General features: G+C 49.2%; 1 protein-coding gene across 1 annotated transcript in view; it reads left to right on the top strand.

The window, feature by feature from the left end:
• The first annotated feature begins 1,999 nt into the window (after window positions 1-1,999).
• Window positions 2,000-24,384, top strand: part of FA2H (fatty acid 2-hydroxylase) — a 52,868-nt gene continuing 30,483 nt past the window's right edge. Inside the window, 1 exon segment of the mRNA XM_049622757.1 lies at window positions 2,000-2,332. Coding sequence (XP_049478714.1) covers window positions 2,063-2,332 — 270 coding nt within the window. The 5' untranslated portion in view covers window positions 2,000-2,062.

Raw genomic sequence — 24,384 nt, 5'->3', positions numbered from 1 at the left:
CCACAAGATCATGACCTGAATTGAAGTCAGACGGTTAACCGACTGAGCCACCTAGGTGCCCCAGACGTGATAAAAATATTCAAAATAAAAAGCAAAGGAAGGATAAGCACAAAAGCCAGCACCGTGATTACCTCTTGGGGAGAGGCAGAGAGATGAAAGTTTTGGAGTATAGAGGTACGTGCAGGTGTTTTATAATGTCCCAGCTCCCAGGTTGGGAGGCAAATTCACTGAGTTGAATACATCCTTTTTGCTTTGAAATTTACATACACTCTTTTGTTTGCTTTCAGAATATTTTTAAAGATTAAAGAATTAAAAATAACAAAATAATGTTTAGCCCACCATGCACACTATTTTTTTTTTCCACTGAAAATGTCCTGGAGATTATTCCCTATCAGTACATTACAGATCTACCTGGTTCTTCCTAACGGCTACATAGCCTTTCACAGTGTGAATGCATCATCGGTCATTCAGTTAATCCTCCATTATGATGAACACTGGGGTTGTTTCTAACCTATAAGCAGTGTTGCAATTAATACTATTACATACACATCCTTATACAGTGTATCTGTAAGGTCAAATTTCTATAATTGGAATTACTATGGTAAGTGTGTTACGATTCTGAATAGATGCCTTAAACTACTTGGTCAACTTCAGGTGTTTAAGGCAATGGTGTAACATGCAAACGGCGAAGTCCCGCAGACTGCTTTTGCACAGGCAAGGTATTTGGAACAGAAGAGGTGTGGAAATGGGGTGAGGGTGACTATGCATTCACCACTTGAGAAAAACATTTGTGATCTAAGGCCTCCAGGCCTGTTGGACAGCAGTTCCACCCAGGCTAAGCCCAACTCTTGCCTACTCCCTGAGGACGCACCGGGAGAGAAGTAGAAGGGAGAGAAGAAAGGGACAAGTGTCCTGAACTTGGATACCTCTACTGTTCGGGTAGCCCCTAAGGCCTCTGGGCCAGGCTTTCTCACAGGGCCAGCTGGGCACAGGTGCCCAGTCCCAGGAGAGCACAAAGGTGACCCTGAAAATATCTTCCTGAGAGAGACAGATGCTAGCTGGATTCTCTGTTCTCCCCTCGGGGTCCTCCCCCCTCTCCCCAGGACAAGATTAGAATGAGGCAGTCACTCTGGGTGCACAATTTATGTCTGTGCCCAAAACACTTCACAATCAAGATAAAGAATATTTTAACGCAGTGTTTTTAAAAATTTGAAATTAATGCAAAAAATCCACGGTGAACACAATACCAGAAATTTAAATATTGAAGACAAGATCCAATCGTGCACTTAACCAGCTTGCTTCTCTCGCCTCACTAGCCCTGGTTCCAATAAAACTTTATTTACAAAAACATGATTTAAAAAACTATTCTATATTGTTGTGATAAAATATACACAATGTAAAAGTTACCATTTTAATCATGTTTCAGTGTACAGTGGTATTAAATAGTACATTCACGTTGTGAACATCTTTTAAATATTACATTAAAATATTATATATTGTGATTACCGGCTTCGAGGGCGTCCGAGCCCAGAGCCTCACTCGCCTTACTCGAGTCCTCGCCCTGCCTCCCCCACTCCTCGGCCCCTCTAGGAGCCTGAGAATCGAAAGCTGCAGATTTCTCCCAAAAAGACAGCAGCAGAAGAGTTACTCCAGGAGCGATCACGCCACCGGGGATGTCCGTCCAGGCAGCCACCCGCGACAGGAAGAGTTGCTCCGCCTGCATCCGCCCGTCCCCTTCGATCTCTTGCGACGGGACACACCTGGCCGGCGCGCCCTCTACCTGCCCGGGGCCACCTGGCTGCCCGCCCCCCCTCCTCCCCCCGCAGCGGGTGGCCAGCCCCGCACGCGTCGCCCAAGCTTCCTGCGGGCCAATGGGGAAGAGGGCGCCTCCGGGCTCGAGCAGCGTCCGGCCGAGCGGCCAATAGGAGAGCGGCATGCAAATGAGCAGGTGCGGTGGCGGCCGGTCCGTCAAGGCGGCCGCGGCTCCGGGGATGTTAGAAGCAAGCTGGGCTGCCGCCGAGCAGAAGCCCGGGCTTCCAGCTGCGAGCTCCGCTCTCCCGCCATGGCCCCCGCTCCGCCCCCCGCCGCCTCCTTCTCACCCGCCGAGGTCCAGCGGCGCCTGGCGGCCGGCGACTGCTGGGTCCGCTGCGGGGCCCGCCTCTACGACCTCACTGGCTTCGTGCGGCACCACCCGGGGGGCGAGCAGCTGCTGCGGGCGCGGGCTGGAGAGGATGTTAGCGCCGACCTGGACGGGCCGCCGCACCGGCACTCGGCCAACGCGCGCCGCTGGCTCGAGCAGTACTACGTGGGCGAGCTGCAAGGAGACCCTCAGGTACAGCCCGGCCCGGGGTCGCACCCCTCTACTCGCCTTCCCCCCTCCCCCACTCTCCCCTCGCCGGCAAGCCAGGTTCACCTGCCCTCTAGGAGGACCCAAGGTGACAGCCTCCGCCCTCACCTTCGCTTCCCCCTTCTCTCCAGGTAACAGGTCACGACCGGTCCCCCTCACCAGGACTTGCCCTTGCTCTCCAGCATTTCCCCTGACCGGCTTCTATCTGCTCCCTCCTTCCTACTTGTTCCTTCTGCAGCCTCTGCCATCTGACAATTTGGATCACCTTTTACCAGCCACGCACACTCTCAATCTTTCCTTTCTTTCCTGTTCCCTTATCAGCCTCTCCCCCTTTGCATCCGTCCTTCACTTCTGTTGAATAATTGCTTCATCCTCACCTGTGCTCCCTTCCCCACCTCACCCTGCTCCTGCTTCCAAAAGTTACGGATCCGTTACCCTTCTCAGCCAGTCTGGATTTCCTGGTGCTGCCCTATCCGGCACTAGGGCTTCCCTGGATCGCTAGAGGTTAGGGCAGTGTCCGGGGTGGACTATGTCCTTCCATCCCTCAGTATTGCTTGTCTTGGATGCTGGCATGGGGGTCCAAAAGATCGAAATGACAAGACTAAGCTAGTTTTTTAGAGGAAGGGGGATTAGCACCGTGAACAGCATGCTGCCATGCGGTATAGCCTCATTTCGGTAGTTAAACCTCCAACTGATCCTGGGGTAGATTTGTTATCCCTATTTTACGATGTGGAAACTGAGGCTCGAGCAGGCTCTGTAATTTGCCCAAAGTCAAAGAGCTAGTTAGCGCAAAAGCCAAATGTACCTGGCTGCAAAATCGATTCCATCTCCATCCCAAGGATCTCTGAGATATGGGAGATGGCCCCTATCCACAGGGCTGCAGGTAGGCCGAGCCAGAGGCAAACTGCCTCCTTGGGCCTTCCCCAGGTTCAGCTGTAGGACTGGTGACAGCGGGGCCATCGTGCTTGGGCATTACGCTGACAGCCGCTCCCTGCTTCTAGCTCTTGCTTTCAGGGTGGGCCCAGCAAATGCTTTTAGATCTTTGGATAAAAGGACTTGCCTCTCACTGTTCCTGGCGGCTCTGCACTGGACCACCTTGTTTAATACTTCAGTCACTTCTTCACTCACTGGCTTGGTCCCTTGATGGTTACCAGCATTGAGCTGGGTAGGCCTGGAGAGGCGCCAGTAATCAGCACCAATACAGTCTTCGTAGAGCAAACAGGCTAATGAGGGAACGTACTAACTGCATAGTAATTAATTACCTAGTGCTATCAGAATATGGATTTGGAGGTGAGAAGTTGAAGGAGAGCTTTCTTGAGAAAGTAGCATTTGGACTGAGAGCTAACCATAAATAGGGTATTAGCCTGGTGAAGTGTGGTGGGAAGAACATTCCAGACAGAGGGAACAGCATGTGCCAAGGAAGGCTTTGAAGGGTAAGGGCTCAGCAGTCAAGGGACAGAAATAAATCCAGTGTGGCCAGAGGCTGGCGGGCATGGAGAGAGAAGGGGGAGGAGGCCAGAGGTCAGCCAGGGCTACATCACGCAGGGCCTCCTAGGTCGTGGGCAGGATTTGGGACTTGATTCTAAGAAATGACAGAAAGCCAGGGAAGGGATTCAGGAAGGGGTGTGGTGTGGTCAGATTTGCATCTTTGGAAGATCGCCCTGGCTACAGTGTCAAAAGGAATGCAGGGAGCCCAAGTGGGTGTGAGGAGGCCAGGCAGGAGGCCACCGCGTGGACTGGGCAAGAGGAGAAGGCACGATGGTGGCTGTGACCAAGCGCAGAACGGGGTTGAATTGGAGAGATTTCATAGGTAAAGCACCAGGGCTCAGCGTTCTGCAATGGGAGCCCAGCTGAATCTTGGAAGTTGGCGTTTGGTGCCAGGTCCTGAAGGGGCAGAGGTTTAGCCGTGGATACAACTGAAGCTGAGTGCAGGAAATGAGAGGTTGGGACCGGAATACTAGAGACTTCCAGGCTTGTGATGGCTGCTGGGAGCCACTCTCCAAACTCCCAACCCACCCCCCTTCCCCAACACTTGCCCTAGATGGCCCCACCCCCCATGCTTTTGCTTTGCTCTGCCCTACCTGACCCTCAGGGAGGACTCAGAGAAGACAGCGACCAAATTTGATATCTACCCCTGCACTCCCCTGTTACCCCAAGGGTCCCAATGTGGCCATGTTGCAGGCATCTTTATATCTGGGCCCCAGTCTGAGGATATGGGAAAAAAACCTAAAAACTAGTAACACACTTAAAAACCCATGGCTCAGTTTCCGTAGTGTAGTGGTTGTCACGTTCGCATCACAAACCCATGGTCAGACTTGACCAGGAGCCATACTTACCCATACTGCCGTGGCCTGTCGGCTTCTGTCTGTAGATTTCTATCCTGGAAACTGGTATAATGTTGTCTTTAAACTGAGGGAGAAAGGTAGTCAGAGGAGAAATCTGGAATGTACCTGTACCTGTACTGAGAGAAGCCCTCTTCTTAAGGCCTGAACGGAGACTTTCTGTTCTTTTTTCTGGCTAAGCCCTTCAAGCACCCCCTATATTACTTCCTTCACCTCCCTTCTCTCCTCCTGCCAGGCCATGGATGCTGACTTCTGTTGAGCTCAGAGCCTAGCTTCTGTAATGTGAGGACCAGGTGGGGTGATGGGAAAGGAAATGTCATGACCCAGCTCTTTGTTTGGAGTTCATTTCTGAATCGTGCCCCTTGGAGGGGTCCTTGAAGGAGAGTGTCCTGGGACTCTGCTGTGAAATCTCCAGGGAGAAGTCCCGGTCCCTTTGGTTTCCCCTGTTCCCCAATTTGCCACACACCCCCTCACACACCCGTGTGTACTCTGACACACACATTCACACTCACGCAAAGGCACACACACACACACACACATAAAACAAGTCAAACTCGTTTCAGCCAACATACTGTGGGGATGAAACAAAGTCTGCTGTGGCCGTGGTCTCGGACTTGAGAAAGCTGAGCTGCCTGCCCTGAGCAAGTGACAGAGCTATGGCTGAGCAGAGAAGTCAGGCCCCCTTCTCCTCCTGGGCCCTCAGGGGCTAACAGGGTCAAGCTGCTCAGTCCAAGCTCAGATACAAGCAGCGCTCTTCCAACTGGAGCTCATGTTGTTAGTGGCACATGAGGTCCATTTACTGAGCTGCAACCAGCATTTAAAAGGAATAAATAGGAAAGGAAGGAACTTTGGGTTCAAATATCCTCCCAAGATCGTAGATACTGTGTTTCCTGGACTTGCGTCATCCATGAATCACTGTCAAGTTTTGTTTTTTTTTTCTGAATTCGTATACCCCTCGAACTATTATATGTAATATTTAAGTAGACTCACTTTTTATTTTACCATTTACTCACCCTAAGCAATAATACCAGTGCAATCACAAGTTTTACATGCAATTTAAAACAGAGAGCTATTAAGGTAGGAAAGGCTCATCCCTTGTATTCCCTAAAATCATCTTGGGTACCATCAGTGGAGTGGATATCATACTTCAGAAAGAAGAATAGCTTCTCCTTTTTTTAAAAAAATTAATTAATTTATTTTGAGAGACAACAGGCGAAGGGAGAGGGGAAAGAGAATCCCAAGCAGGTTCCGTGCTGTCAGCGCAGAGCCCAACTCAGGACTCGATTTCACAAACCATGAGATCATGACCTGAGCCGAAATCAAGAGTCAGATGTTTAACAGACTGAGCCACCGAGGCACCTGGGGTTCTGTGGGTCACTTTCTGGGACTGGTGAAAGAGATGAATTTGTATGTAAAGTATACATGGTTGTGCCTTTTTCTAGTGAGAGAGCTACAGCTTTTATGATAGTCCAGCCAGGATCCTCCCCTCCCCCTGAACCTGCCGTCAAGAGGCTAATAACTGGGAAAGGGTGGTTCCTACCTCCCCATCTTACACACACGGATGCCCCAGCCACTGTTGTCAGGTAACCCGGATGTCTGAGTATCTCTGGGTGCCGTGTCCTAATGCCACAGGGTGCACCCGTCTCTGGGCGGCTGAGAAGTCCTCGGCCTCTGCCTTGTGTGGTTCTGCCAGCCTTTGGAGGCTGGCCATTCAGAGCTCCAGGGCTTGAGTAACTCAATGGGTAGGATATCTAAGTGCAGGAGGACTCAGAGTTCCCACCCCGCCGCCGAAACTGCCCTTGTCGAGGTCATCGGGACCTTCGCCTCACTAAAGCCGGTCACCAGTTTGCACCTTGCCTCACCTGGCCTGGCAGCAAGTTTTGATGTGGTCACCAATTTCCTTCCTTGATACGATTTCTTCATGGGCTTCCCGAGACCACACCCTTTAGTTTTCCACTATCATTTCCTGTGGCTGCTGTAACAAATTGCCATAAACTCCGTGACTTAAAGCAACACGAATGTACTCTGTCACGGCTTAGAGTTCAGAAGTCAAAAATAAGTCAGTAGGGCAGACTTCCTTCTGAAGGTTCGAGGGAAGAATCCATTTTCTTACCTTTCCCAGCTTTTAGAAGCTGCTGGTATTCCTTGGCTCGTGCCCCCCTCCCAGCAATTGCATTGCCCCAACCTTTGCTCTCATGTCTCTTCTCTGACTCTTGTGCCTCCATGTTTTACTTCTAAGGACCCTTGTGATCACACTAAGCCCACCAGAATCATCCAGAAAGCCTCCCCATCTCAAGGTCCTAAATTTAATCATATCTGTGAAGTCCCTTTTGCCATGTAAGGTAACATATCCACAGGTTCCAGGTATTGGGACACAGACTGGGGAGGAGGGCTGCTCTACCTACCTCACCACCTGTACCCCCCTCCCTGGTTGTTACTTCTCAGTCTCCGTTGCTCATTTCTCTTGCTCCTCATTTCAAAGAAACATTTGCAAAGTTGAAACGGAATCATACATTGTGCACTCTGCCGGATGGCTGCTTCCACTCAACACTATGTCATGGGAGATTATCTGTGTTTTCCCTCCTCGGAACAGCAACTATCCCCATTCTGTCCTGGAGAATCCAGGGCTGTAGAAGGGGGGGAAACGGGGACTAACTAGAAGGACAGAGTGGATGGCTTGCACAGACCACACACTGATCCGCGTGAATTTCCTGGTCTTCCTTCCAGGATGTCTCCCCACGACTCCCCTACTTTGGCCAGAGCCCCGCTCCGCTCATTCTTACAGCAATCTCCCAGGCAGGTCTCTCCCTGCCAGTACTTCCTACACCCTACTGCCTGGGACCTTTTCGTGTTACAGCAGTAATCCTAAGCCCTCGCGGGCTCCTCACCGCCACCCGGTTTAAGTCCAGTTCCAATGCTGCTTCTTCCACAGAGCTCCCCGCACTTTGCCCGTACCTGTGTTACAGTGCTCATGATGTTCTTCCTTATTTACTGTATTTTCACTATGTGTCTTGTCTCCTCAACTAAACTATATACCCCCACCCCCAGAACTGGACTCGTGTGATTCATCTGGGTTTCTTTAGGACACAGTAGCACACTGACGAATGCCAACAGAAACTAATCAGTGTTTGAATAAATGAATGACTGCGCTGCTTGGGAAATTGAGGCATGTGCCCTACTGAAAAGGAAAGCGGGCGGTGGGGGGCGGGGAGGTGGGGGCGGCGCCTGGGTGACTCAGTTGGCCGACTGTCTGATTCTTGATCTGAACTCAGGTCATACGTGATTGCGCAGTTCGTGGGCTTGAGCCCCGCATTGGGCTCCATGCTGACAGCATGGCGCCTGCTTGAGATCCTCTCTCTCCCTCTCTCTCTGCCCTTCCCCCACTTGTGCATGCTCGTTTTCTCTCTCTCTCTCTCTCTTTCTCTCAAACTAAATAAACTAAAAAAAGAAAATGAAAATGAAAGTGGTAATATTAGCACACACAAGATACTTCAAGAATTACAAAGTTAAGTCTCTTTCCAGTTCCTCTTTTTGGCTAAAGGAGTTGGGAGTTTGATGGGAAGGATGGAGGGCTATCAAGTGAATCACTCATTTCTGCCTTCGCCCTCAGTTATTCTCAGCCAGAGAGAGTTGACAAAATGTCTTCCATACCAGGCTACTGCCATTCACCCATGCCCATGAGTCTGCCTACAAGACAAGAAGTGAACCATAGACAATCCCAGTCAAGGGGCGCCTGGGTGGCTCAGTCGGTTAAGCATCTGACTCTTAATTTCAGCTCAGGTTATGATCACGTGGTTTGTGAGTTCATGCCCCACCTGGGGCTCTGCACTGACGGTGCAGAGCCTGCTTGGGATTCTTTCTCTCTCCCTCTCTCTCTGCCCCTCCCCTTCTCATTCTCCCTCTCTCTCAAAAATGAATAAATAAACTTAAAAAAAAAGAAAAAAGAAAAGAAAATGTCAGTCAAGAGCCTCCTTTGCTGTCAAGGCTGTGGCCAGCCCCATGTGGCTGTAAGTGCCTGTATGACGTGCTCAGGCAGGACCTGGGCTGCCTGGATTTCCAGTTCCGTTTACTCTTTCCTGTGTCTTGTCATGCAAATCTCTCTAAAGTGTGTGTCTCGGAACAGTAGTTCCCAATCTTCTCTAATCGCCACTCATCTTGCACGATATGATGTATAAACCTCGGACTTAGGATTTTTTGTTGTAAAGCATAATTCTCCAAACACTTTGTTTTCTTGCTTTGATTGTATATAGCAAAATATTTAAATACCGGTACCAGATAAACAAATTTGGGGGGATTTGAAGTATTTGAACTGTGATTCATATAGATACATCATATAGATACATCATATAGTAGCCAGAAATTCCGTTGATAAAGAACATGTGACTACACACGTAGACTAAACCATGCAATCTACAACAAACTTGACTGATAATTACCAACATGAAGTAGTCTTAATTTCTCCTTTAAAGGGAACAGAATTTCAAAGGAGTAGAGTTCTGGTTCTCTACATTTTTTCTGTGCCCATTAGAACCTTCTCAACATTGCTTAGCATTGCATGATGCTCAGATTTCCCCCTGGAAAGTGGAATCAGGGTTTTTATGGATCTCTAGTAATGGCTAGTTTTAGTTTTATAAGTTCCAGATGTTAATGGTCCATAATAACCCACTTAGTTCCTAAGATCTAGTCCTTAGCCTTCTATCATAATGAAAGGCTATGAAACGGGCATCATTTATCCACAAGGATGAAAGATAGACCTCCAATCTTTAAGTCAATTCAAGGCCCCCACTGTGAGACTGACTGCTATGGAGGAATATTAAGGGTCACCTATATGGGACTGAATCAAGACTCTGTGATCCTGTACACCACCCCCCACAGGCCAGAAAAAGGTCAAACTAACCTGATTTAGTGGTTATCCCAGCAAGACCCATTGGCCTGCCAAGTGTAATGGCTTTTGCAGGTTGGAAAACAAGGTGTCATAAAAAATTCAGTTGTTCCTGAGACCTACATGGGAAAGTCTTTGACTCCTAGGAAAGAAGGTCACTTGAAATGAATCTACTTTTTTTTTTAATGTTTATTTTTGAGAGAGAGAGAGAGAGAAGAGTGCAAGCAGGGGAGGTGCAGAGAGAGAGGGAGACACAGAATCTGAAGCAGGCTCCAGGCTCCGAGCTATCAGCACAGAGCCCATCACAGAGCTCAAACCCACGAACAGTGAGATCATGACCTGAGCCGAAGTTGGATGCTTAACCGACTGAGCCACCCAGACGCTCCAAAATGAATCTACTTTAAATGAAGACCAAACTTTCATAGAAAATGGAGCAGGGGTTTGGGAGAGGGGAAGCGATTATTTTTTTAAAATGAAACGGAAGGGGTACCTGGCCGGCTCAGTTGGTAGAGCATGCAACTCTTGATCTCGGGGTCATGAGTTTGAGCCCCACATTGGGTGTGGAGATTACTTTTTTAAAAAGGAAAAATTTAATAACAATTAAAAAATAAAAATGAAACTGAAAATTGTTTTAGTTTATTTTAACCTGACAGCAAAATTAAGATTGCATTCGTGGGCAGGTCCTTTAATTGAGCAAATACCGAATCAAGCGGTGTGCTTTTTGTGCACATGTGTGGTTTTTCTGACAAAACTGTATGAAAGTGACAGTGGGACATTCCAAACTTCACATTGTTCACAGCATGATCATAAAGAGAGTCATTTTAGCTAGAGTATTTAAGAGCTGAGGATCTTTCTTGATCCTGTGATAAACAGGTCATTCATTCATTCTCTTTTGAAGAGCCTCGTCCTTTGTGGGTAACCTGTGTTTCAGCGTCAAACAGCCCAACTTTGCCAAATCCTTATTTTGCAGTAGAATTGTGAGCAAAACAGTTTTCTTCAGTTTCACTGACTTCATTAAATTCTTTGTATTTTTGCATTAATTTTTTTAAATTTTTTTCATTTTTACCATTTATTTATTTTTGAGAGACAGAGAGACAGAGCATGAGCAGGGGAAGGGCAGAGAGAGGGAGACACAGAGTCTGAAGCAGGCTCCAGGCTCTGAGCTGTCAGCACAGAGCCCGATGCGGGACTTGAACTCACAAACTGCGAGATCATGACCTGAGCTGAAGTCAGACACTTAACTGACTGAGCCACCCAGGCGCCCCTTGGCATTGATTTTCAATTTCACTTTGCAGTGAGCTTGCATTTCGTTACACTGTATATTGTCAGATGATAGCAACCCCAACCATCACTTTGCCTAGGTAGACTGGGGATTTGGGGGAGGCGGTGGTCAATCTGAGCAGGAATCAAATTCATAAATGGTCAGCTGACTTGTGAATAGCTGTACATTAAGAGGATTTTTGCCATTCTTTGCAACTTGGATGTTCAGGGACTCAGATAAAGAACACTTGGATAATAACGATGCCTCTAGGACTAATAGTAACACATCCAAATTTGTATAGCGATTTACATTTTTCTAGATATTTCTCATAGATTTCTAGTTGAACCCTCAAGGTAGGTGGGGCAGATATCCATTCTCCCATTTCATAGATGAGAGACCTATAGTTCTGAGAGATCCCGCAATGTGGCTGGTCTCTAGGTGCCCAGTATTTCCAGTGCATACACATTAGGGACAAATCTTAGGCATGAGATTAAACCAAGGGGCATCTTTTTCTTACTGATTTATAATCACTCCTTACATGTAAAGGATATTAACCATTTCCCATCGTATGTATTACTATATTTCCTTCAGTTATTTGTCTTTTGACTTGTCTAATGTTTTTTTCTCTATTTAAATCTTTAAAATTAAACCTTTAAAACATAAAACATTGTTTTATCATTCTTAGAAAGGACACCTCTACTTAAGATTTTGTAGTTGCCTAAATTTATTATCTACCTGAAATTTTTTTGATATCAGGAAAAAAATAGAGAGTATTTTAGGTTTATATTTTTCAGATGACCAGCTGGTTATCCCAATAGATTTATGAAATAATTGTTTTTCCCACTGGCTGAAAAAAACACCTTTATCACACATCAACCATTCACAGATATACTTTGGTCCATTTGGGGGCTTTATTCTGTTCCAATGAAATCATTCGTTTTTCTTTAGGTTTTAACCATTAAGGTTTCCTCCCCCCACCGCCTTCCTTCTGTTCCATTCCAGCCAGGATTTTGCTGTCACATGTTCCACCAGAGAAAGCAAAGGGCAGGACAGGGGCTGAGCATCATTTCTGGACCATGTTGCTGGTGCTGGGGAAACAGTCTGACTTTCAGCGACTGGGGCTGCCTGGCCTGCCCTGGACCCTGAGGTCGTGTGGCGAGAGCCCGGAGGGAGTTCAAGGAAGCTCACGCAGGCTACAGGCCCCAGGCACCAATACTGGAAGGGAGGGAGGCATCCAAAGTGGGTGTCCAAGCGGTCATGGAATGGTAGCGATTTCAGCGGGGAATGCAGGGGCGGGGAGGGGTGTGGTGAAAGCGGCATTGCCGCTGGAGCTCTGCACACAGATGGGTCCTGTGTGCCCACCCTGCAGTGTGTCCGCAGCCCCTGGCTGGAGGCTGGAAGAGCAGTGAAGCAGCTGTATTTGCTAACAGGGAACCTGGTGTCTTTCTTGCAAAGCGCTGTAAATCTCCACCTCTTGTCCCTCCGGCCAAGGGTCATGGATGCTTTTGCCCCCACCTCCCTTCATCAAGATCAAGTGAGAAGCTTATTAAAAAAAGATTCCTGGGTCTTTCTGGACTGACGGAAATGTCCTGCATCTTGACTTGGACATTGGCTGCCAGGAGGCATGTAATTGTCAAAACTTATCAAACTATACACTTAAGATCAGTAGTTTTTTTTTGTTGTTTCGTTTTGTTTTGTTTTTGTTTTTACTATATGAGAATTAGACCCAGTTTTTTTAAAGAGAAGTAAATAAATTTAATACTTATTTAGTAACTCACTCCTGTAGATACGACCTCATGATGACAAATGCTAGTGTTGATACATACAAAGCTTTAAAGATTGCTTTTACAATAAGACCCTGTGGAATGTAAATGGTAGGACTTCAGGTAGTGGGGATACTACTCGGTGTTCACGGGAGATTCTTTCAGCTGGACTGCAGTTTAAAATGTTTCAATAATAAAGCATTGGAAAAAAATACTAAGTAGTTACATTGTAGACATCACACAGAGAAAAATTCTTAAAGGAACAGTGGAAAACTAAAAGAAAAATCCACAGCGCATGCACATTTAAGCGCAAGAAAACATTACATTTCTAGTAATATTGTATTACTTTCTCAAGAAGCTGTAACAAAGTACCACAAACTAGGTGGCTTAAAAGGAGACATTAATCATCTCACAGTTCTAGAGACTAGAAGTCTGACTTCAAGGTATGGGCAGAGTCGTTTCCTCCTGGAGGCTCTGAAGGAGAATCTGTTCCTTGCCCCTTTCCTGGCTTCTGGTGGGGCGGGCATCTCTTGGCTTGTAGATTATACCACTCCGATTTCTTCCTCCATCCTCACAAACGCGTCCTTGCCTGTATCTCTGTGTCTGCATCTCCAAATTTCCCCACTTCTTTTGAGGACACCAGTCATATTGGACTCACAGCCCCCTTTAATCCAGTAGGACCTTAAACTAACTGCATGACGGCTGCAGGTACCCTCTTTCCAAATAAAGTCGCGTTCACAGGTTCTAGGTAAACATGAATTTGGTTGGGGGGGGGGGGGGGGGGGGCGGGGGGACACCATTCCACCCAGTACAGATGTCACCAAACAACTCTACCACTCGAACAACCTAGATGGAAGCAAGTGTGGTATGCACTACAGAACTGTGTTAGATTTCAGGAAAATTACTCTAGTAGCAACAGAGGTTCAAAGACTGAAGACTTGGATGACAAGTTTGATGTTTCATTTGAATGAAAAAACATGCATGTAAACTAACTCAAAGAATTACTTAGCATAGTATATTATAATATGTAATTATATGAGTATTTATATTATTTATATTATATTATATTATATTATATTATATTATATTATATTATATTATATATATTTTTTCTCCTGGGGGGCACCCCTCAAATCTATAAAATTGAAATCTCTGGAAGCGAGATTCCAGAAATCCGTATTTTTAACAAATACTGTGTGTGGCTCAGACGCACTGGAAAGTTTGCAGCCCACTGCCCTAGAAGGCTCGGGGCAGAGGGAAAATAGGGATGGAAAACTGGGAACATGAAAGTTTCTCGGTGGGCAGGTCTCTCGGGAGTCCTGAAGAACCGGCATCCCCAGGCTCCTGGTGTGGCGCTTGTCACAGAGCAGTTGTGCAGACAGACCACCCTCTCACCCACCCATCCAGAAAGAGGAGGAGGCTGGGGTCTGCAGTCCAAGACCTGTGCCCTGGCTGTGTGATGCTGTGTGACTCATGCAAACGCTCGTGGCCTCGGTTCGCTTATTCCCTGCGTCCCTACCAGATTTGTGTGGCTACAGTGAAATCACGTGAGATCTGTGAGACAGAACCGTGTAGATTAAACCAAAATAGGGTGATGATCAGCCCCTTCAGCCAGCTTCTGCCGAGAAAAGGTAGATTTCTCTTAGGCGGCAAGAGATAGATGTTTTCAGAACCCGAGTTGCTACGTGGCTCAGATCCTCTTGGGCAAAGCCACGCACCCCCCAGAGGAGCTGGAGGGTGGTGACATCCTAATCTCCCAGTGTGGCCCCTTCCCCCAGCTAGGGCCTGTGGGGTCTGTTCCGACCTGCTGCCCTCATTCTATCTTCACCTGGACAAGTGAACTGGACCGAGGAACTGACCACCGTTAGGACCGGATGTCTCCAAAGGTGAGGCTGGCAAAAGCCTCAAGTGGCCCCGGGGACCTGCAGGCCTGCCTTCCTCTGCCTACCATTCCTTTCCCTGTTCAGGCACAAACACAGATGACGTCTCATGCTCAGACTGAGTTCAGTGCTGAGGATAAAAAGACAACTGATCGCTGCCTTCATGGAGTATACCTGCCAGTGGAGGGGAGGAGACAGATAGGACAGTTAGGGGTGGTGACAAGAGCTACAACAGAATATCATATTTTATATAGACTGTTGTAGTCTATGTGTATATACATATACATATGTGCATATATTATACAACAAAATAGATCATGTATTTTAGAACAGGGGCTGTGACAGAGTAACAGCTACAGCTTCTGACAGGAGTAGTCCGGCAAGTCTTCTCTGAAGAACTGATATCTGATGGAAACAAAGGAGTCGTCATAAAGGAGAACTGGGTAAAAAAGCAAAAAAATTCTAAGCAGAAGGAACAGCAAGTGCAAAGGTCCTGGGGTATGTGGCATCAGGAATCCAAAAGGAGGCTCTTCTGCTGCTACAGCATTGCAGGTGAACAGGAGTGTGGGGTGGGGTGGAGTGGGGAGGGAAGCAGGAGCCCTGCCTCTGTAGAGCTCACAGTCATCGCTGGGGAGGTTCGATTTTATTTCGAGACTAGGCTGGAAGATTTTAAGTGGAAGACTGACAAAGTGGGTCTGTATTTTACTTGATTGTTCCAGCTCCCTTGTGGAGGGTAGGTTGCAGGGGGCCAAGAGGAGGAGCAGGAAGAGAGCTAAGAAGACATCGCTATTGTCCAGATGACAGAGGGAGGTTGCCTGGACTGAGCGACTATTGAGACAGAGGAAGTGTCTAGGGATTGGAAATGTCTTGGAGGTAGAACCACTACAACTTGCTGATGGACCAAACGCTGAGAGTAAGAGAAAGAGTTGAGGATGATGCCAAGGTGACTTGAGTAACTGGGTGGTTTGATATATGGGAAGTGAATGCTTGGGTGTAAGCCCAGATTTGGGGTGGGGTAATCAAAGTCCCTTGGGGCCACATTGCGTCTGAAATGCCAAGGAAACACTCGGGTAGAGATTTTAAGTGGTAGTTGAATATATGAGTCCAGAGCTATGCTCTCCAATATGGTAGCCCCTTGCCACATGTGGCTTTGTAATTTAAAATTAATTAAAATGCGATAAAATCAAAGTTCAGTACTTCAGTTACATGAGCCACATTTCAAGTGCTCAGTAGACATAGGGGACCATATTGGACAGCACAGATCTAGAACATTTCCATCATTGCAGAAAGTTCTCTGGGGCAGCACTGGTCTAGCTAGAGCTGTGACCCAGAGTTGAAAGGTATTTCTCTCTAGGATAATGGTATCCTAATCTGGTGACTCTCGTCCAGGAAGTTGGTATCCCTGTGTTGTTCAACAAATAGTTCCTTCTTGCCCTTGACCACACCAGATTGTGTATTAAGTGATGTCCCTGAGCGGAAGCTATATCAAAGAGGCACTGAACACCCAGAAGGACAGTTTGTCCCAGGATTGTTCAAGGACATCATCCCTTAAAGCACCTTATAGCGACGAGTATAAACACGATGTTTAATGAGCGTAAAACACGGAGTACAGGCTGTAGCTCACCGGGAGACACCAGTTCTCGGACTCACCATGGCAATTTTCTTAGTTTAAGAGATGTGCACTGAGTTTGGAACTAGGTTAAATGAGAGTGGAAAAGAAGACACAGGCTCAGAACCCAACAGTCTTGTGTTCTAGAACTAATCATACCCCTGGAGACAGGCCAGTCAACCTCTCTGAACATAAACATCCTCGACTGTAAATGGGAGAAGTTTCCATGTCCGGGCATGGAGAGAGAGAATAGTTTGCATCAGTAGACTGGAATCCGTAAAAAGTAGCAGGTATAAGGCAGGTTGATTTTTGTCATTGTTATTGTTTTGTTTTGCTTGCAAAACAGTTCAGTGCCTTCTATTATTTTTGGCAATATAATCATCTGTAACCAACGTTGACAATAGCAGTGAATTATCTCTCTTAAACTAGTAGATCGTAAAAGGAAAATTTGGGAATATTATTTCTGGGATAGCGAGATATGAGGTCATTTGTAAACAGTGGTCTTGTTTCTTCTTTTAAAAACAGCAAAACATAGGGGCACCTGGGGGGCTCAGTCAGTTGAGCGGCCGACTTCGGTTCAAGTCATGAGCTCATGGTTCATGGGTTCGAGCCCCGCGATGAGCTCTGTGCTGACAGCTCAGAGCCTGGAGCCTGCTTCCGATTCTGTGTCTCCCTCTCTCTCTCTCTGCCTCTCTCCCATTTGTGCTCTCTTTCTCAAAAATAAATAAATAAAAATATTTTTAAAAAAAAAACAGCAAAACATAGGGGCACCTGGGGGGCTCAGTCAGTTGAGCGTTCAACTCTTTATTTCAGCTCAGGTCTTGATCTCACAGTTGTGAGTTAAAGCCCCACATTGGGCTTTGTACTGGGTATGAAGCTTCCTTAAAACAAAACAAACAAAATCAGCAGAATATAGTATTTTCAGCATGCTCCTTATAGGACTGGAGCATTCCATGATAAGTCCAAAATGTATTTTAACATAGTAGTTGGGCCAGTGAGGAGATAATATATGTTAGATGTTTAAATGTATTTTCCTTGCACATAGCACATTCTATAAGCCTGCCTGACGTGCTTTGAGGCCTAAGTCTTGAGAAACTACGGTCTAGAAGTGTCCTGTCCAGTCCTGCAGGCTGTTGGTGCCGCTCATCGGGGTTAAAAGTCGGGTGCTGTAGTGCCCACCAGGACTCTGTGAGGTGGGACTGAGGAGGTGAGCCTCAGATCTCCTCCTGTCCGCCCTGACCAAGCCCAGGCCCCACCCCCACCCCAACCTCGGGCTCCCAGCTGCCCCAAATCCCAGAGTCAGGCTTCCATTGGAAAAAAAAAAAAAAAACACGTGTCCACTTGACTCAGTGCATTCCTGGGTGTGGTGCCCTAATCTGAGGTTAGAGGTAGAGAAGAGAGGCTCCCTGTGGATGCAGATGGTCCATGGCAGGCAGAGCCTAGTGGAGAACCAAGTTAATAGCCTGAAAATTCGTGGCTGTATTCTGGAGAGATCTGAATAGTGATTTAGTATTTTTAATCCACTGTCTCCCTTTTCTGATGTCCTGGATTGCCCACCTATACAGGCTTCTGCTTCTGGTGACAAGGTGGCTCGTGACATGCTCCATGGGGGATCGTGTCATCAGGGGAAGCAATACCAGGTCCACAGCGAACCGATGTCAAGGACCCTGGAGGCTGGGGTGGTCTGGTCCATGCCCCCACACCTCCTGAGCGGGATAAGTTGGTCACACCCCAGGCACACGTTTGCCACTCGCTCTCTTTTCCTTTCTTCTTCCTATCGTGAATCCAGGGACAGCGGCCAGCAGAGTTCATCACCTTGCAGCCATCGTGGGTGGGCGACAAGTGGGGGTGTTTGGGGGGTGCCTTGTCACCTGCCAGGTATTATTGTCGTTTTTTGGTTTTGCACAGGAAGGCTTTATTTTAAATGTTTTAAGGAGAGGATGGGCCCCAGGGCTTCTGGTTTGGACCTAGTCTGGCAGAGGGCAGCTCGTTAGAAATGAAAGCAAGCAGATCCTGCTGCCTTCCTTTTAGCCCTAAATTTCTAGCTACTGAAAGCAACCAGTGGTCCCCTACAGGCCTCAGGGGTGGGCTTGTTAACAAAGAAGGCTTCCCCCCAAGGGAGACTCTTGGTGCAGCTGTGGTTCTGGGTCTGCACCCGCCCCCCACCCCGGCCTACCCCCCTCCTACCTTCCCAGGACCGCATCGAGTCCAGTGCGGACTGGAGTCCCCACCTTCCTTTGGGCCCCTAGAGGCCGGAGGCAGCTGGACACAGGGCCCGGGCACCATCTCGTTTCAGAGAAAGGGTTTTCAGGCCAAACCCAGGCTGCGGGATAAAAGGCCATCTGTCCATCCCTGGGTGCCCAGCCCCGGCTTTCCTGAACAACCTTCCTTTATGCCAGCCCCCGCCTCCTGCGGCCCCCACCCTCAGCACACTGCTTCCTTTCACCGCCTCTGGGTCGGCTTGTTTGTTTACCCTGCAGAGTGCAGGCTTTCTGTTGTTCTTCTCATTTCTCTCCCCCTTGTGTGCCCTGCAGGCAGGCCCTCCCTGGGGACAGCAGGGTCTGGGGGGCTAAGGCAGAGTCCCCGCCAGGGACCCGGGAGCCTCCCGGTGAGCCCTCCCAGAAGAGGCAGGGGTGGTGCGTGAAGAACCTTAGTGGGACCGCGCTCGATGTGGCTTCCTGTCTGGATGTCCCAGCAACCATTTGAGACTCCTGGAAGCGGTGACTTGGTCCCTCTGTGCCTTTGTTTCCCCCATCCGTGGAATACCTCGTGCCAGTCTCTCAGGGACAACCGTGTCGATACCAATGAGATGCCGGCCACACATGTGGGGTGGGAAAGGCGCTCACCATGGAGGTGGCTCATCTGTCCCGGAGCCACGTGCTCCAGCGGAGGGGGAACGGGGCAAAGCTGGCCACGGTTTCCACTGAAGAAGGCGGCAGTTTGCCCGACACCCGCCCCCCTCCCCAGTTCAGCCTGCCTCTTCCCTGTGGGGAAAACTAGGAGTGACTTTTCAGGCCCCGAGGAAGGGGAACCAGGCCAACCCTGGCTGCCAGACAGCCAACAGCGGGCTAGGAAGGGGGCGGTGCCTGAACATCTTCCCCACCGAGGGCTCTCTGTGCCGGCTGCCACGGCAGATCTGGTGGGAAGGCTGGGTTGGGCACGAGACCCTGGTTTTTGCCGCCTCCCCCGCAGAGGATGAGCGACAGACTCTCCACACGTCCCTGGATGCCTCTTCCAGTTGTTTTCTGGCTCAATTCCTTCTCCTTCCGTGGTCTTGTCTCCATCCCGGGGGAACCTGGTTCAGGCCTCGTGCTAGTTTGCTTGGGTCTCAAAGTCCCACAAACTGGGTGGCTTAGGCAACAGGGATTTATTGTCTCGTGGTTCTGGAGGCTAGAAGTTCTAGATCAAGGTGTCGGTAGTAGGGTTAGTCCCCGCTGAGAGCTGGGAGGGAGCACGGGTTCCAGGCAGCTCCCTAGCTTCTGGGGGATTACTGGCAATCTTTGGAGTTTCTTGGCTTGTAGGTGCCTCACCCCCCGTCTCTGCCTTCACGTGGTGTCCTCCCTGCTCTTCAGATTTCACCTCTTTCTAGGGACACAGATCGTATAGGATTAGAGCCTCATTTTAACTAATCACCTCTACAATGACCCTACTTCCAAATAAGGTCACGTTTTGAAATACTGGGGGTTAGCCCTCCAATATATGAATTGGGAGGGGGCATAGTTCAACCCGTACCAGACCTCTGTACTGGGAAATGAGGCCCCGTTGGTCACACCGTTGGCGCCCGGCCTGTGTCTCCGCTGTGACTCCTTCACACCGTCACAAATTTTGTCTCCTTTCCAGTCACACATGGGGAAAGAGAACCAGTAGTTGGCTTCCTCTTGGAGTCAGTCCTCTCTGCTAGACTGGAGGCGGGGAGGAGGCCGACGGTCACCCTGCAGTGAACCTTGCTGGGGCTCTGGCGCCCAATCCACTCAGGGCCTTGATACAGCTGGCTGTAGGCCTGCCCCACGCGGGTGCAGAGTCCGTGTTCTGGGCCTTGCACGGGAGGACAAAACCCCTGCTCTTGGCTGTCCACGCGCATCCTTCTCTGTGGTCGTACCATGAGGCGGAGGGCCGCAGCCCGCCCAGCGCTTCAACCCGGCAGACCAGGGCTGCGTTCGCACTCAGGTCGGTGTAGCCCGCATCCTTCGTCTGTTGGTTTTAAATGCAAAACAAATCTTAAAATCTGGAAATTTCACACAAATATCTAGTTTTCCAGCTTCTCTTAGAAATGGGGAGGTCTGCCACGCTCAGCTCCTTCCTCATCTGACCTGGACCTGAGTCAGGGCTGCTCCCCCTTCGGTGGGACGCACCCCCTCAGGCTTCCTGAGGTCCACTCCATTCAAGACCAAGTGACCATGACCATTGGTTTCTGCTCCTGCTGCATTTCCCATGTTTGTTTCATCTCTAGCAAATGCCCCACGGTTTTGTCTTTTGTTTGTTTGTGTCTCGGCACCTCATGTTTTAAAAATGAGAGTGAGCGTTTTTCCCTGTGGAGGTGAAGAATATTCCCACGTGTTTATTATGCAAACAAAATGAGTCTATATTACGAACCACACTTTGCCCACTTCACTTATTGGCGTCACCGGCCCAACCTCTGAGGGCAGGGCAGGAACTCGGGATGCCCTGTCAGGCCTCAGCGGTTTCTTGTTGCTAGAGAAGGATCCTCAGGTCACATAGCAAGTTGGTAATGGAGCCTGGTCTAGAACCATGCCCCTTAGTCTAGAGGTGAATCTGCAGCCTCTAGAACTAGAGGCTGGCCCCAGATTGTTCCCCCAGCCCCAGGCTGCCCCCCAGGACTACCTCCCTGAGAGACGGGTGTCACGGGCACTGGCTGGAACCTTAGGGAGCCGACAGGAGTGACTCCTGGGTCCTCTCTGAGTTGGGGTCTGAGATTGCTGAACTCAATGTGAGAGAGGACGGAGGAGGATAGAACCCAGGAGGGGCAGTCGTGTCCACAGGACTCTCCATGAGAGGAGAGCCGCGGCTTGGATATAATGCCTCTTGATTAGCCAGGAACTGGCATTGCCCTGGGAGAAGCTAGGGCTGGCACTGCTGTCCCACCGGCTTCTCTCCTTGCAGCTTTGAACAGGGGCTGGAGGATCTGAGGAGATGGAAACGCCCTCCTGCCGCCGCCGCCATATTTCCCAATACTTCAGAGTTTCTCACCTCAGAATGGGCGGGACCTGCCTACCTGGTCTCCTTGGCCGATCACATCGGCCATTCTTGAGCACGTTGACCTTCTCTTGCTAAGTACACACAGGGTTTGGAAGGCATCGGGGAGCTCTCTTTCCACCTGCCCCGCCCACACTTCCGTGGCCTCTCCAGGCCTGGGCCCCTAGAGCCTCAGCAGGCCATCATGTACGCATTAATGTGTCATCCCACAAGCACGAATACTGACCCCGTGCCATCATCTGGGGACCTAGCGGTGAGCGAGACAGCGGACCTCTGCCCTCACGGAGCTCACGTTCTAGCTCGGGAGACCGTCACAGGGAAATGCAAGAGAGTGAGATGCTTTCACCACCACTGGAGCACCACCCTGCTCCGGCCATCAGGCTCTTCTCAAACAGCCTCGGACCTGACCATTAAAATGCCTCTAGCCGTGTCTCCTGCCCCCTTCACAGCGGGGGAAGGATGCCAGGACGAGGAGGTGGGTGTTCCACTCCATTCTTGCTGCCCCACAGCCATCCGTGTCCTTCAGGCGGACCCTCTGAGGAAGCTATCGCCTTCCACAGACGGGCCTCACACCCCCTGTCAAACTACACTCGTTCGCACTTGCGCCGACCACTCTTACAAAAGCCACTGAGAGCCTGACTACCTACCTCTCCCCTCCTTTACCAAAAACACTGAAACCTGTTCAGCCCAAAGGCAGAACGGTTTCCAAATACTGGAAAAGAACGCACGTGCTCTTCCCTCTCTGACGCATTTCGGTTTTTAAAGATCTCTCTGGCTTGCTTCCAGGAGCGGGAGAGTCTTTTAAATAATGCATTGTGGAAGTTTCCAAGAAACTTTTTAAAAAAAAAATATTTTTTAACGCTTGAGCTTGTACCCTAGTTCCCAGGAACGACCTTTACACACTTCTGATTCATGGATGGTGTTTGCCTGTGGAATTCAAGGGTGAGCCCGGCTCAACTATAAAATAAACACCGGGGCATGGAAGGCTGGAAAATGTGGCCCAGATCAGTGCGTGCGGGGCAGCGGCTCCCAGGAGGACCCGTTCCTGGAACCCCCCGCGCCCAGGGTCAGATGGGAGCAGCCTCCAGAGTGGGCGTGGAAGCCCTTCTTCGGGAGGGTCTTTGTCCTGTTTGTGGGGGTAAAGGCGCTGAGGCCTTGGAAATCTCACAGCTGGACTCGAGAAAAATAGTCAACGAAAGACACGCTAGAGGACACTTCCTGCTCCCCCAGTGTATCTGCTCCTGGTGCTACCAGCATGCTGACTCCCCTTGAAGTCTCCTCCCGGACCAGAGGCGTGTACAGTCTTGTGATTAATAACCTGGGCGTCTGCCAGGGAGGGGTGTGGTCCTGAGGAGGCCACCCAGAGAGCACCTGGCTTATGCGTGGTCAGTCTGGAACTTATTTGCCGAGAGCATGTCACCCATGACATTGCTACCTGGCGGCTCCAGGACTCTCCAGTGGAGAGGAAGCTGGGGTCCCAGAAGGAGGGAGGAGATGGAAAGGAAGAAGGGTGCCTGCTCCCTTTCCTCCCTCCCTCTTGCCCTCCTCCTCCATGGGCAGCGCCCCCCCCCCCCCCCGTGCCAGCCTTCACTGACCTGATCCAGGGTTCAAGGGACCCATCTTTTTTTTTTCTTATTTACTTTAGAGAGGGAATGTAAACCAGGAAGAGAGGCAAAGAGGAGAGGGGGAGAGAGAGAGAGGGAATTAGAATGAATGAGAATCTTAAGCAGGCTCTAAGTTCAGCATGGAGCCCTATTCCCATGACCCTGGGATCATGACCTGAGCCAAAATCAAGAGCTGGGCACTCAACCGACTGAGCCACCCAGGCGCCCCTCGAGGGAATCCCCAGCTGCTGCGTGCTGGCCATGCCATGGGCATGGCTCTCTCCCACTTCCCTATCTTCATCTAGGATTTTTCCAGTTGAATGAAAAAAAAAAAAAAAAAGTAAAAATTCTGTTTCCATTGGAAGCCCACACACCCGTCTGTGAAACTGGGTTTTTACTAATTTTTAAGAAAACCTTGGAAGTGGAACATGTAGACATTGACTCTACTTCCTGTCACATGTAGATGAGAGAGCCCCACACAGGCCAGTTTGAATCAAGAAAATAATTATGCACAATTAGTTCTCACTAAACAAAATTTTAGGTTGTAATTTTTCTGCATTAATAAATATTTATAAATAGGTCCCTTTAAAAAAAAGTAAATGTAAAGTTGCCAAATGTCCTTCCTTAGGAAGAACTGTCTTTCATTCTGAAAGTATGTGTTTCCTACCTATTTGGTGTTGAAATTTTCGTTCATTTATGAAATGCTGCTGATGGTACTTAAAAAAAAAATGTTTTAATGTTTATTTTTAAGACAGAGAGAGAGAGAAAGAGTGAGAGCGGGGTAGGGGCAGAGAGACAGGGGACAGAGGATCCACAGCAGGCTCTGCACTGACAGCACAGAGCCCAATGCTGGGCTTGAACTCACGAACTCTGAGATCATGCCCTGAGCTAAAGTCGGATGCTTAACAGACTGAGCCACCCAGGTGCCCCTAAAAAATATTTTTATTTGGCAAAATAAAATGCTAGCACTCCTGTGTAAGTCTGACTCACTTTTAATTCTGCTTAACACGTGTACTTGGCCAAAGAGCGCCAAGAATATATGGCTCGGATTATTGTAATTTTGACCCTTGTATCTGGGCACTGCCCTATCCAGAGTGGCGTTTTAAGAAGGTGTGCTCAGTGTCCCGGGCCACTTGTCTCATCTAAGAAGGTTTATTTTACATTCTCAGGAAGCAGGAGCCCTGTGGAGCCTCAGGACTTTATACCCAGCAGCCACGCCCCTGGCAGCCACGCCCCCCCCCCCCCCCCACTGCCTGAACCCTAGGGAATCCTGGCCGTTTCGCAAAGAACATTGAAACGTGGTCCATTCAAGAAATAATGAGCGGAGGGGCGCCTGGGTGGCGCAGTCGGTTAAGCGTCCGACTTCAGCCAGGTCACGATCTCGCGGTCCGTGAGTTCGAGCCCCGCGTCAGGCTCTGGGCTGATGGCTCGGAGCCTGGAGCCTGTTTCCGATTCTGTGTCTCCCTCTCTCTCTGCCCCTCC

This window comes from Panthera uncia, assembly GCF_023721935.1.
Source record: "Panthera uncia isolate 11264 chromosome E2 unlocalized genomic scaffold, Puncia_PCG_1.0 HiC_scaffold_20, whole genome shotgun sequence".
Lineage (NCBI taxonomy): Eukaryota > Metazoa > Chordata > Mammalia > Carnivora > Felidae > Panthera > Panthera uncia.
This window is presented reverse-complemented; position numbering and strand designations above follow the sequence as displayed.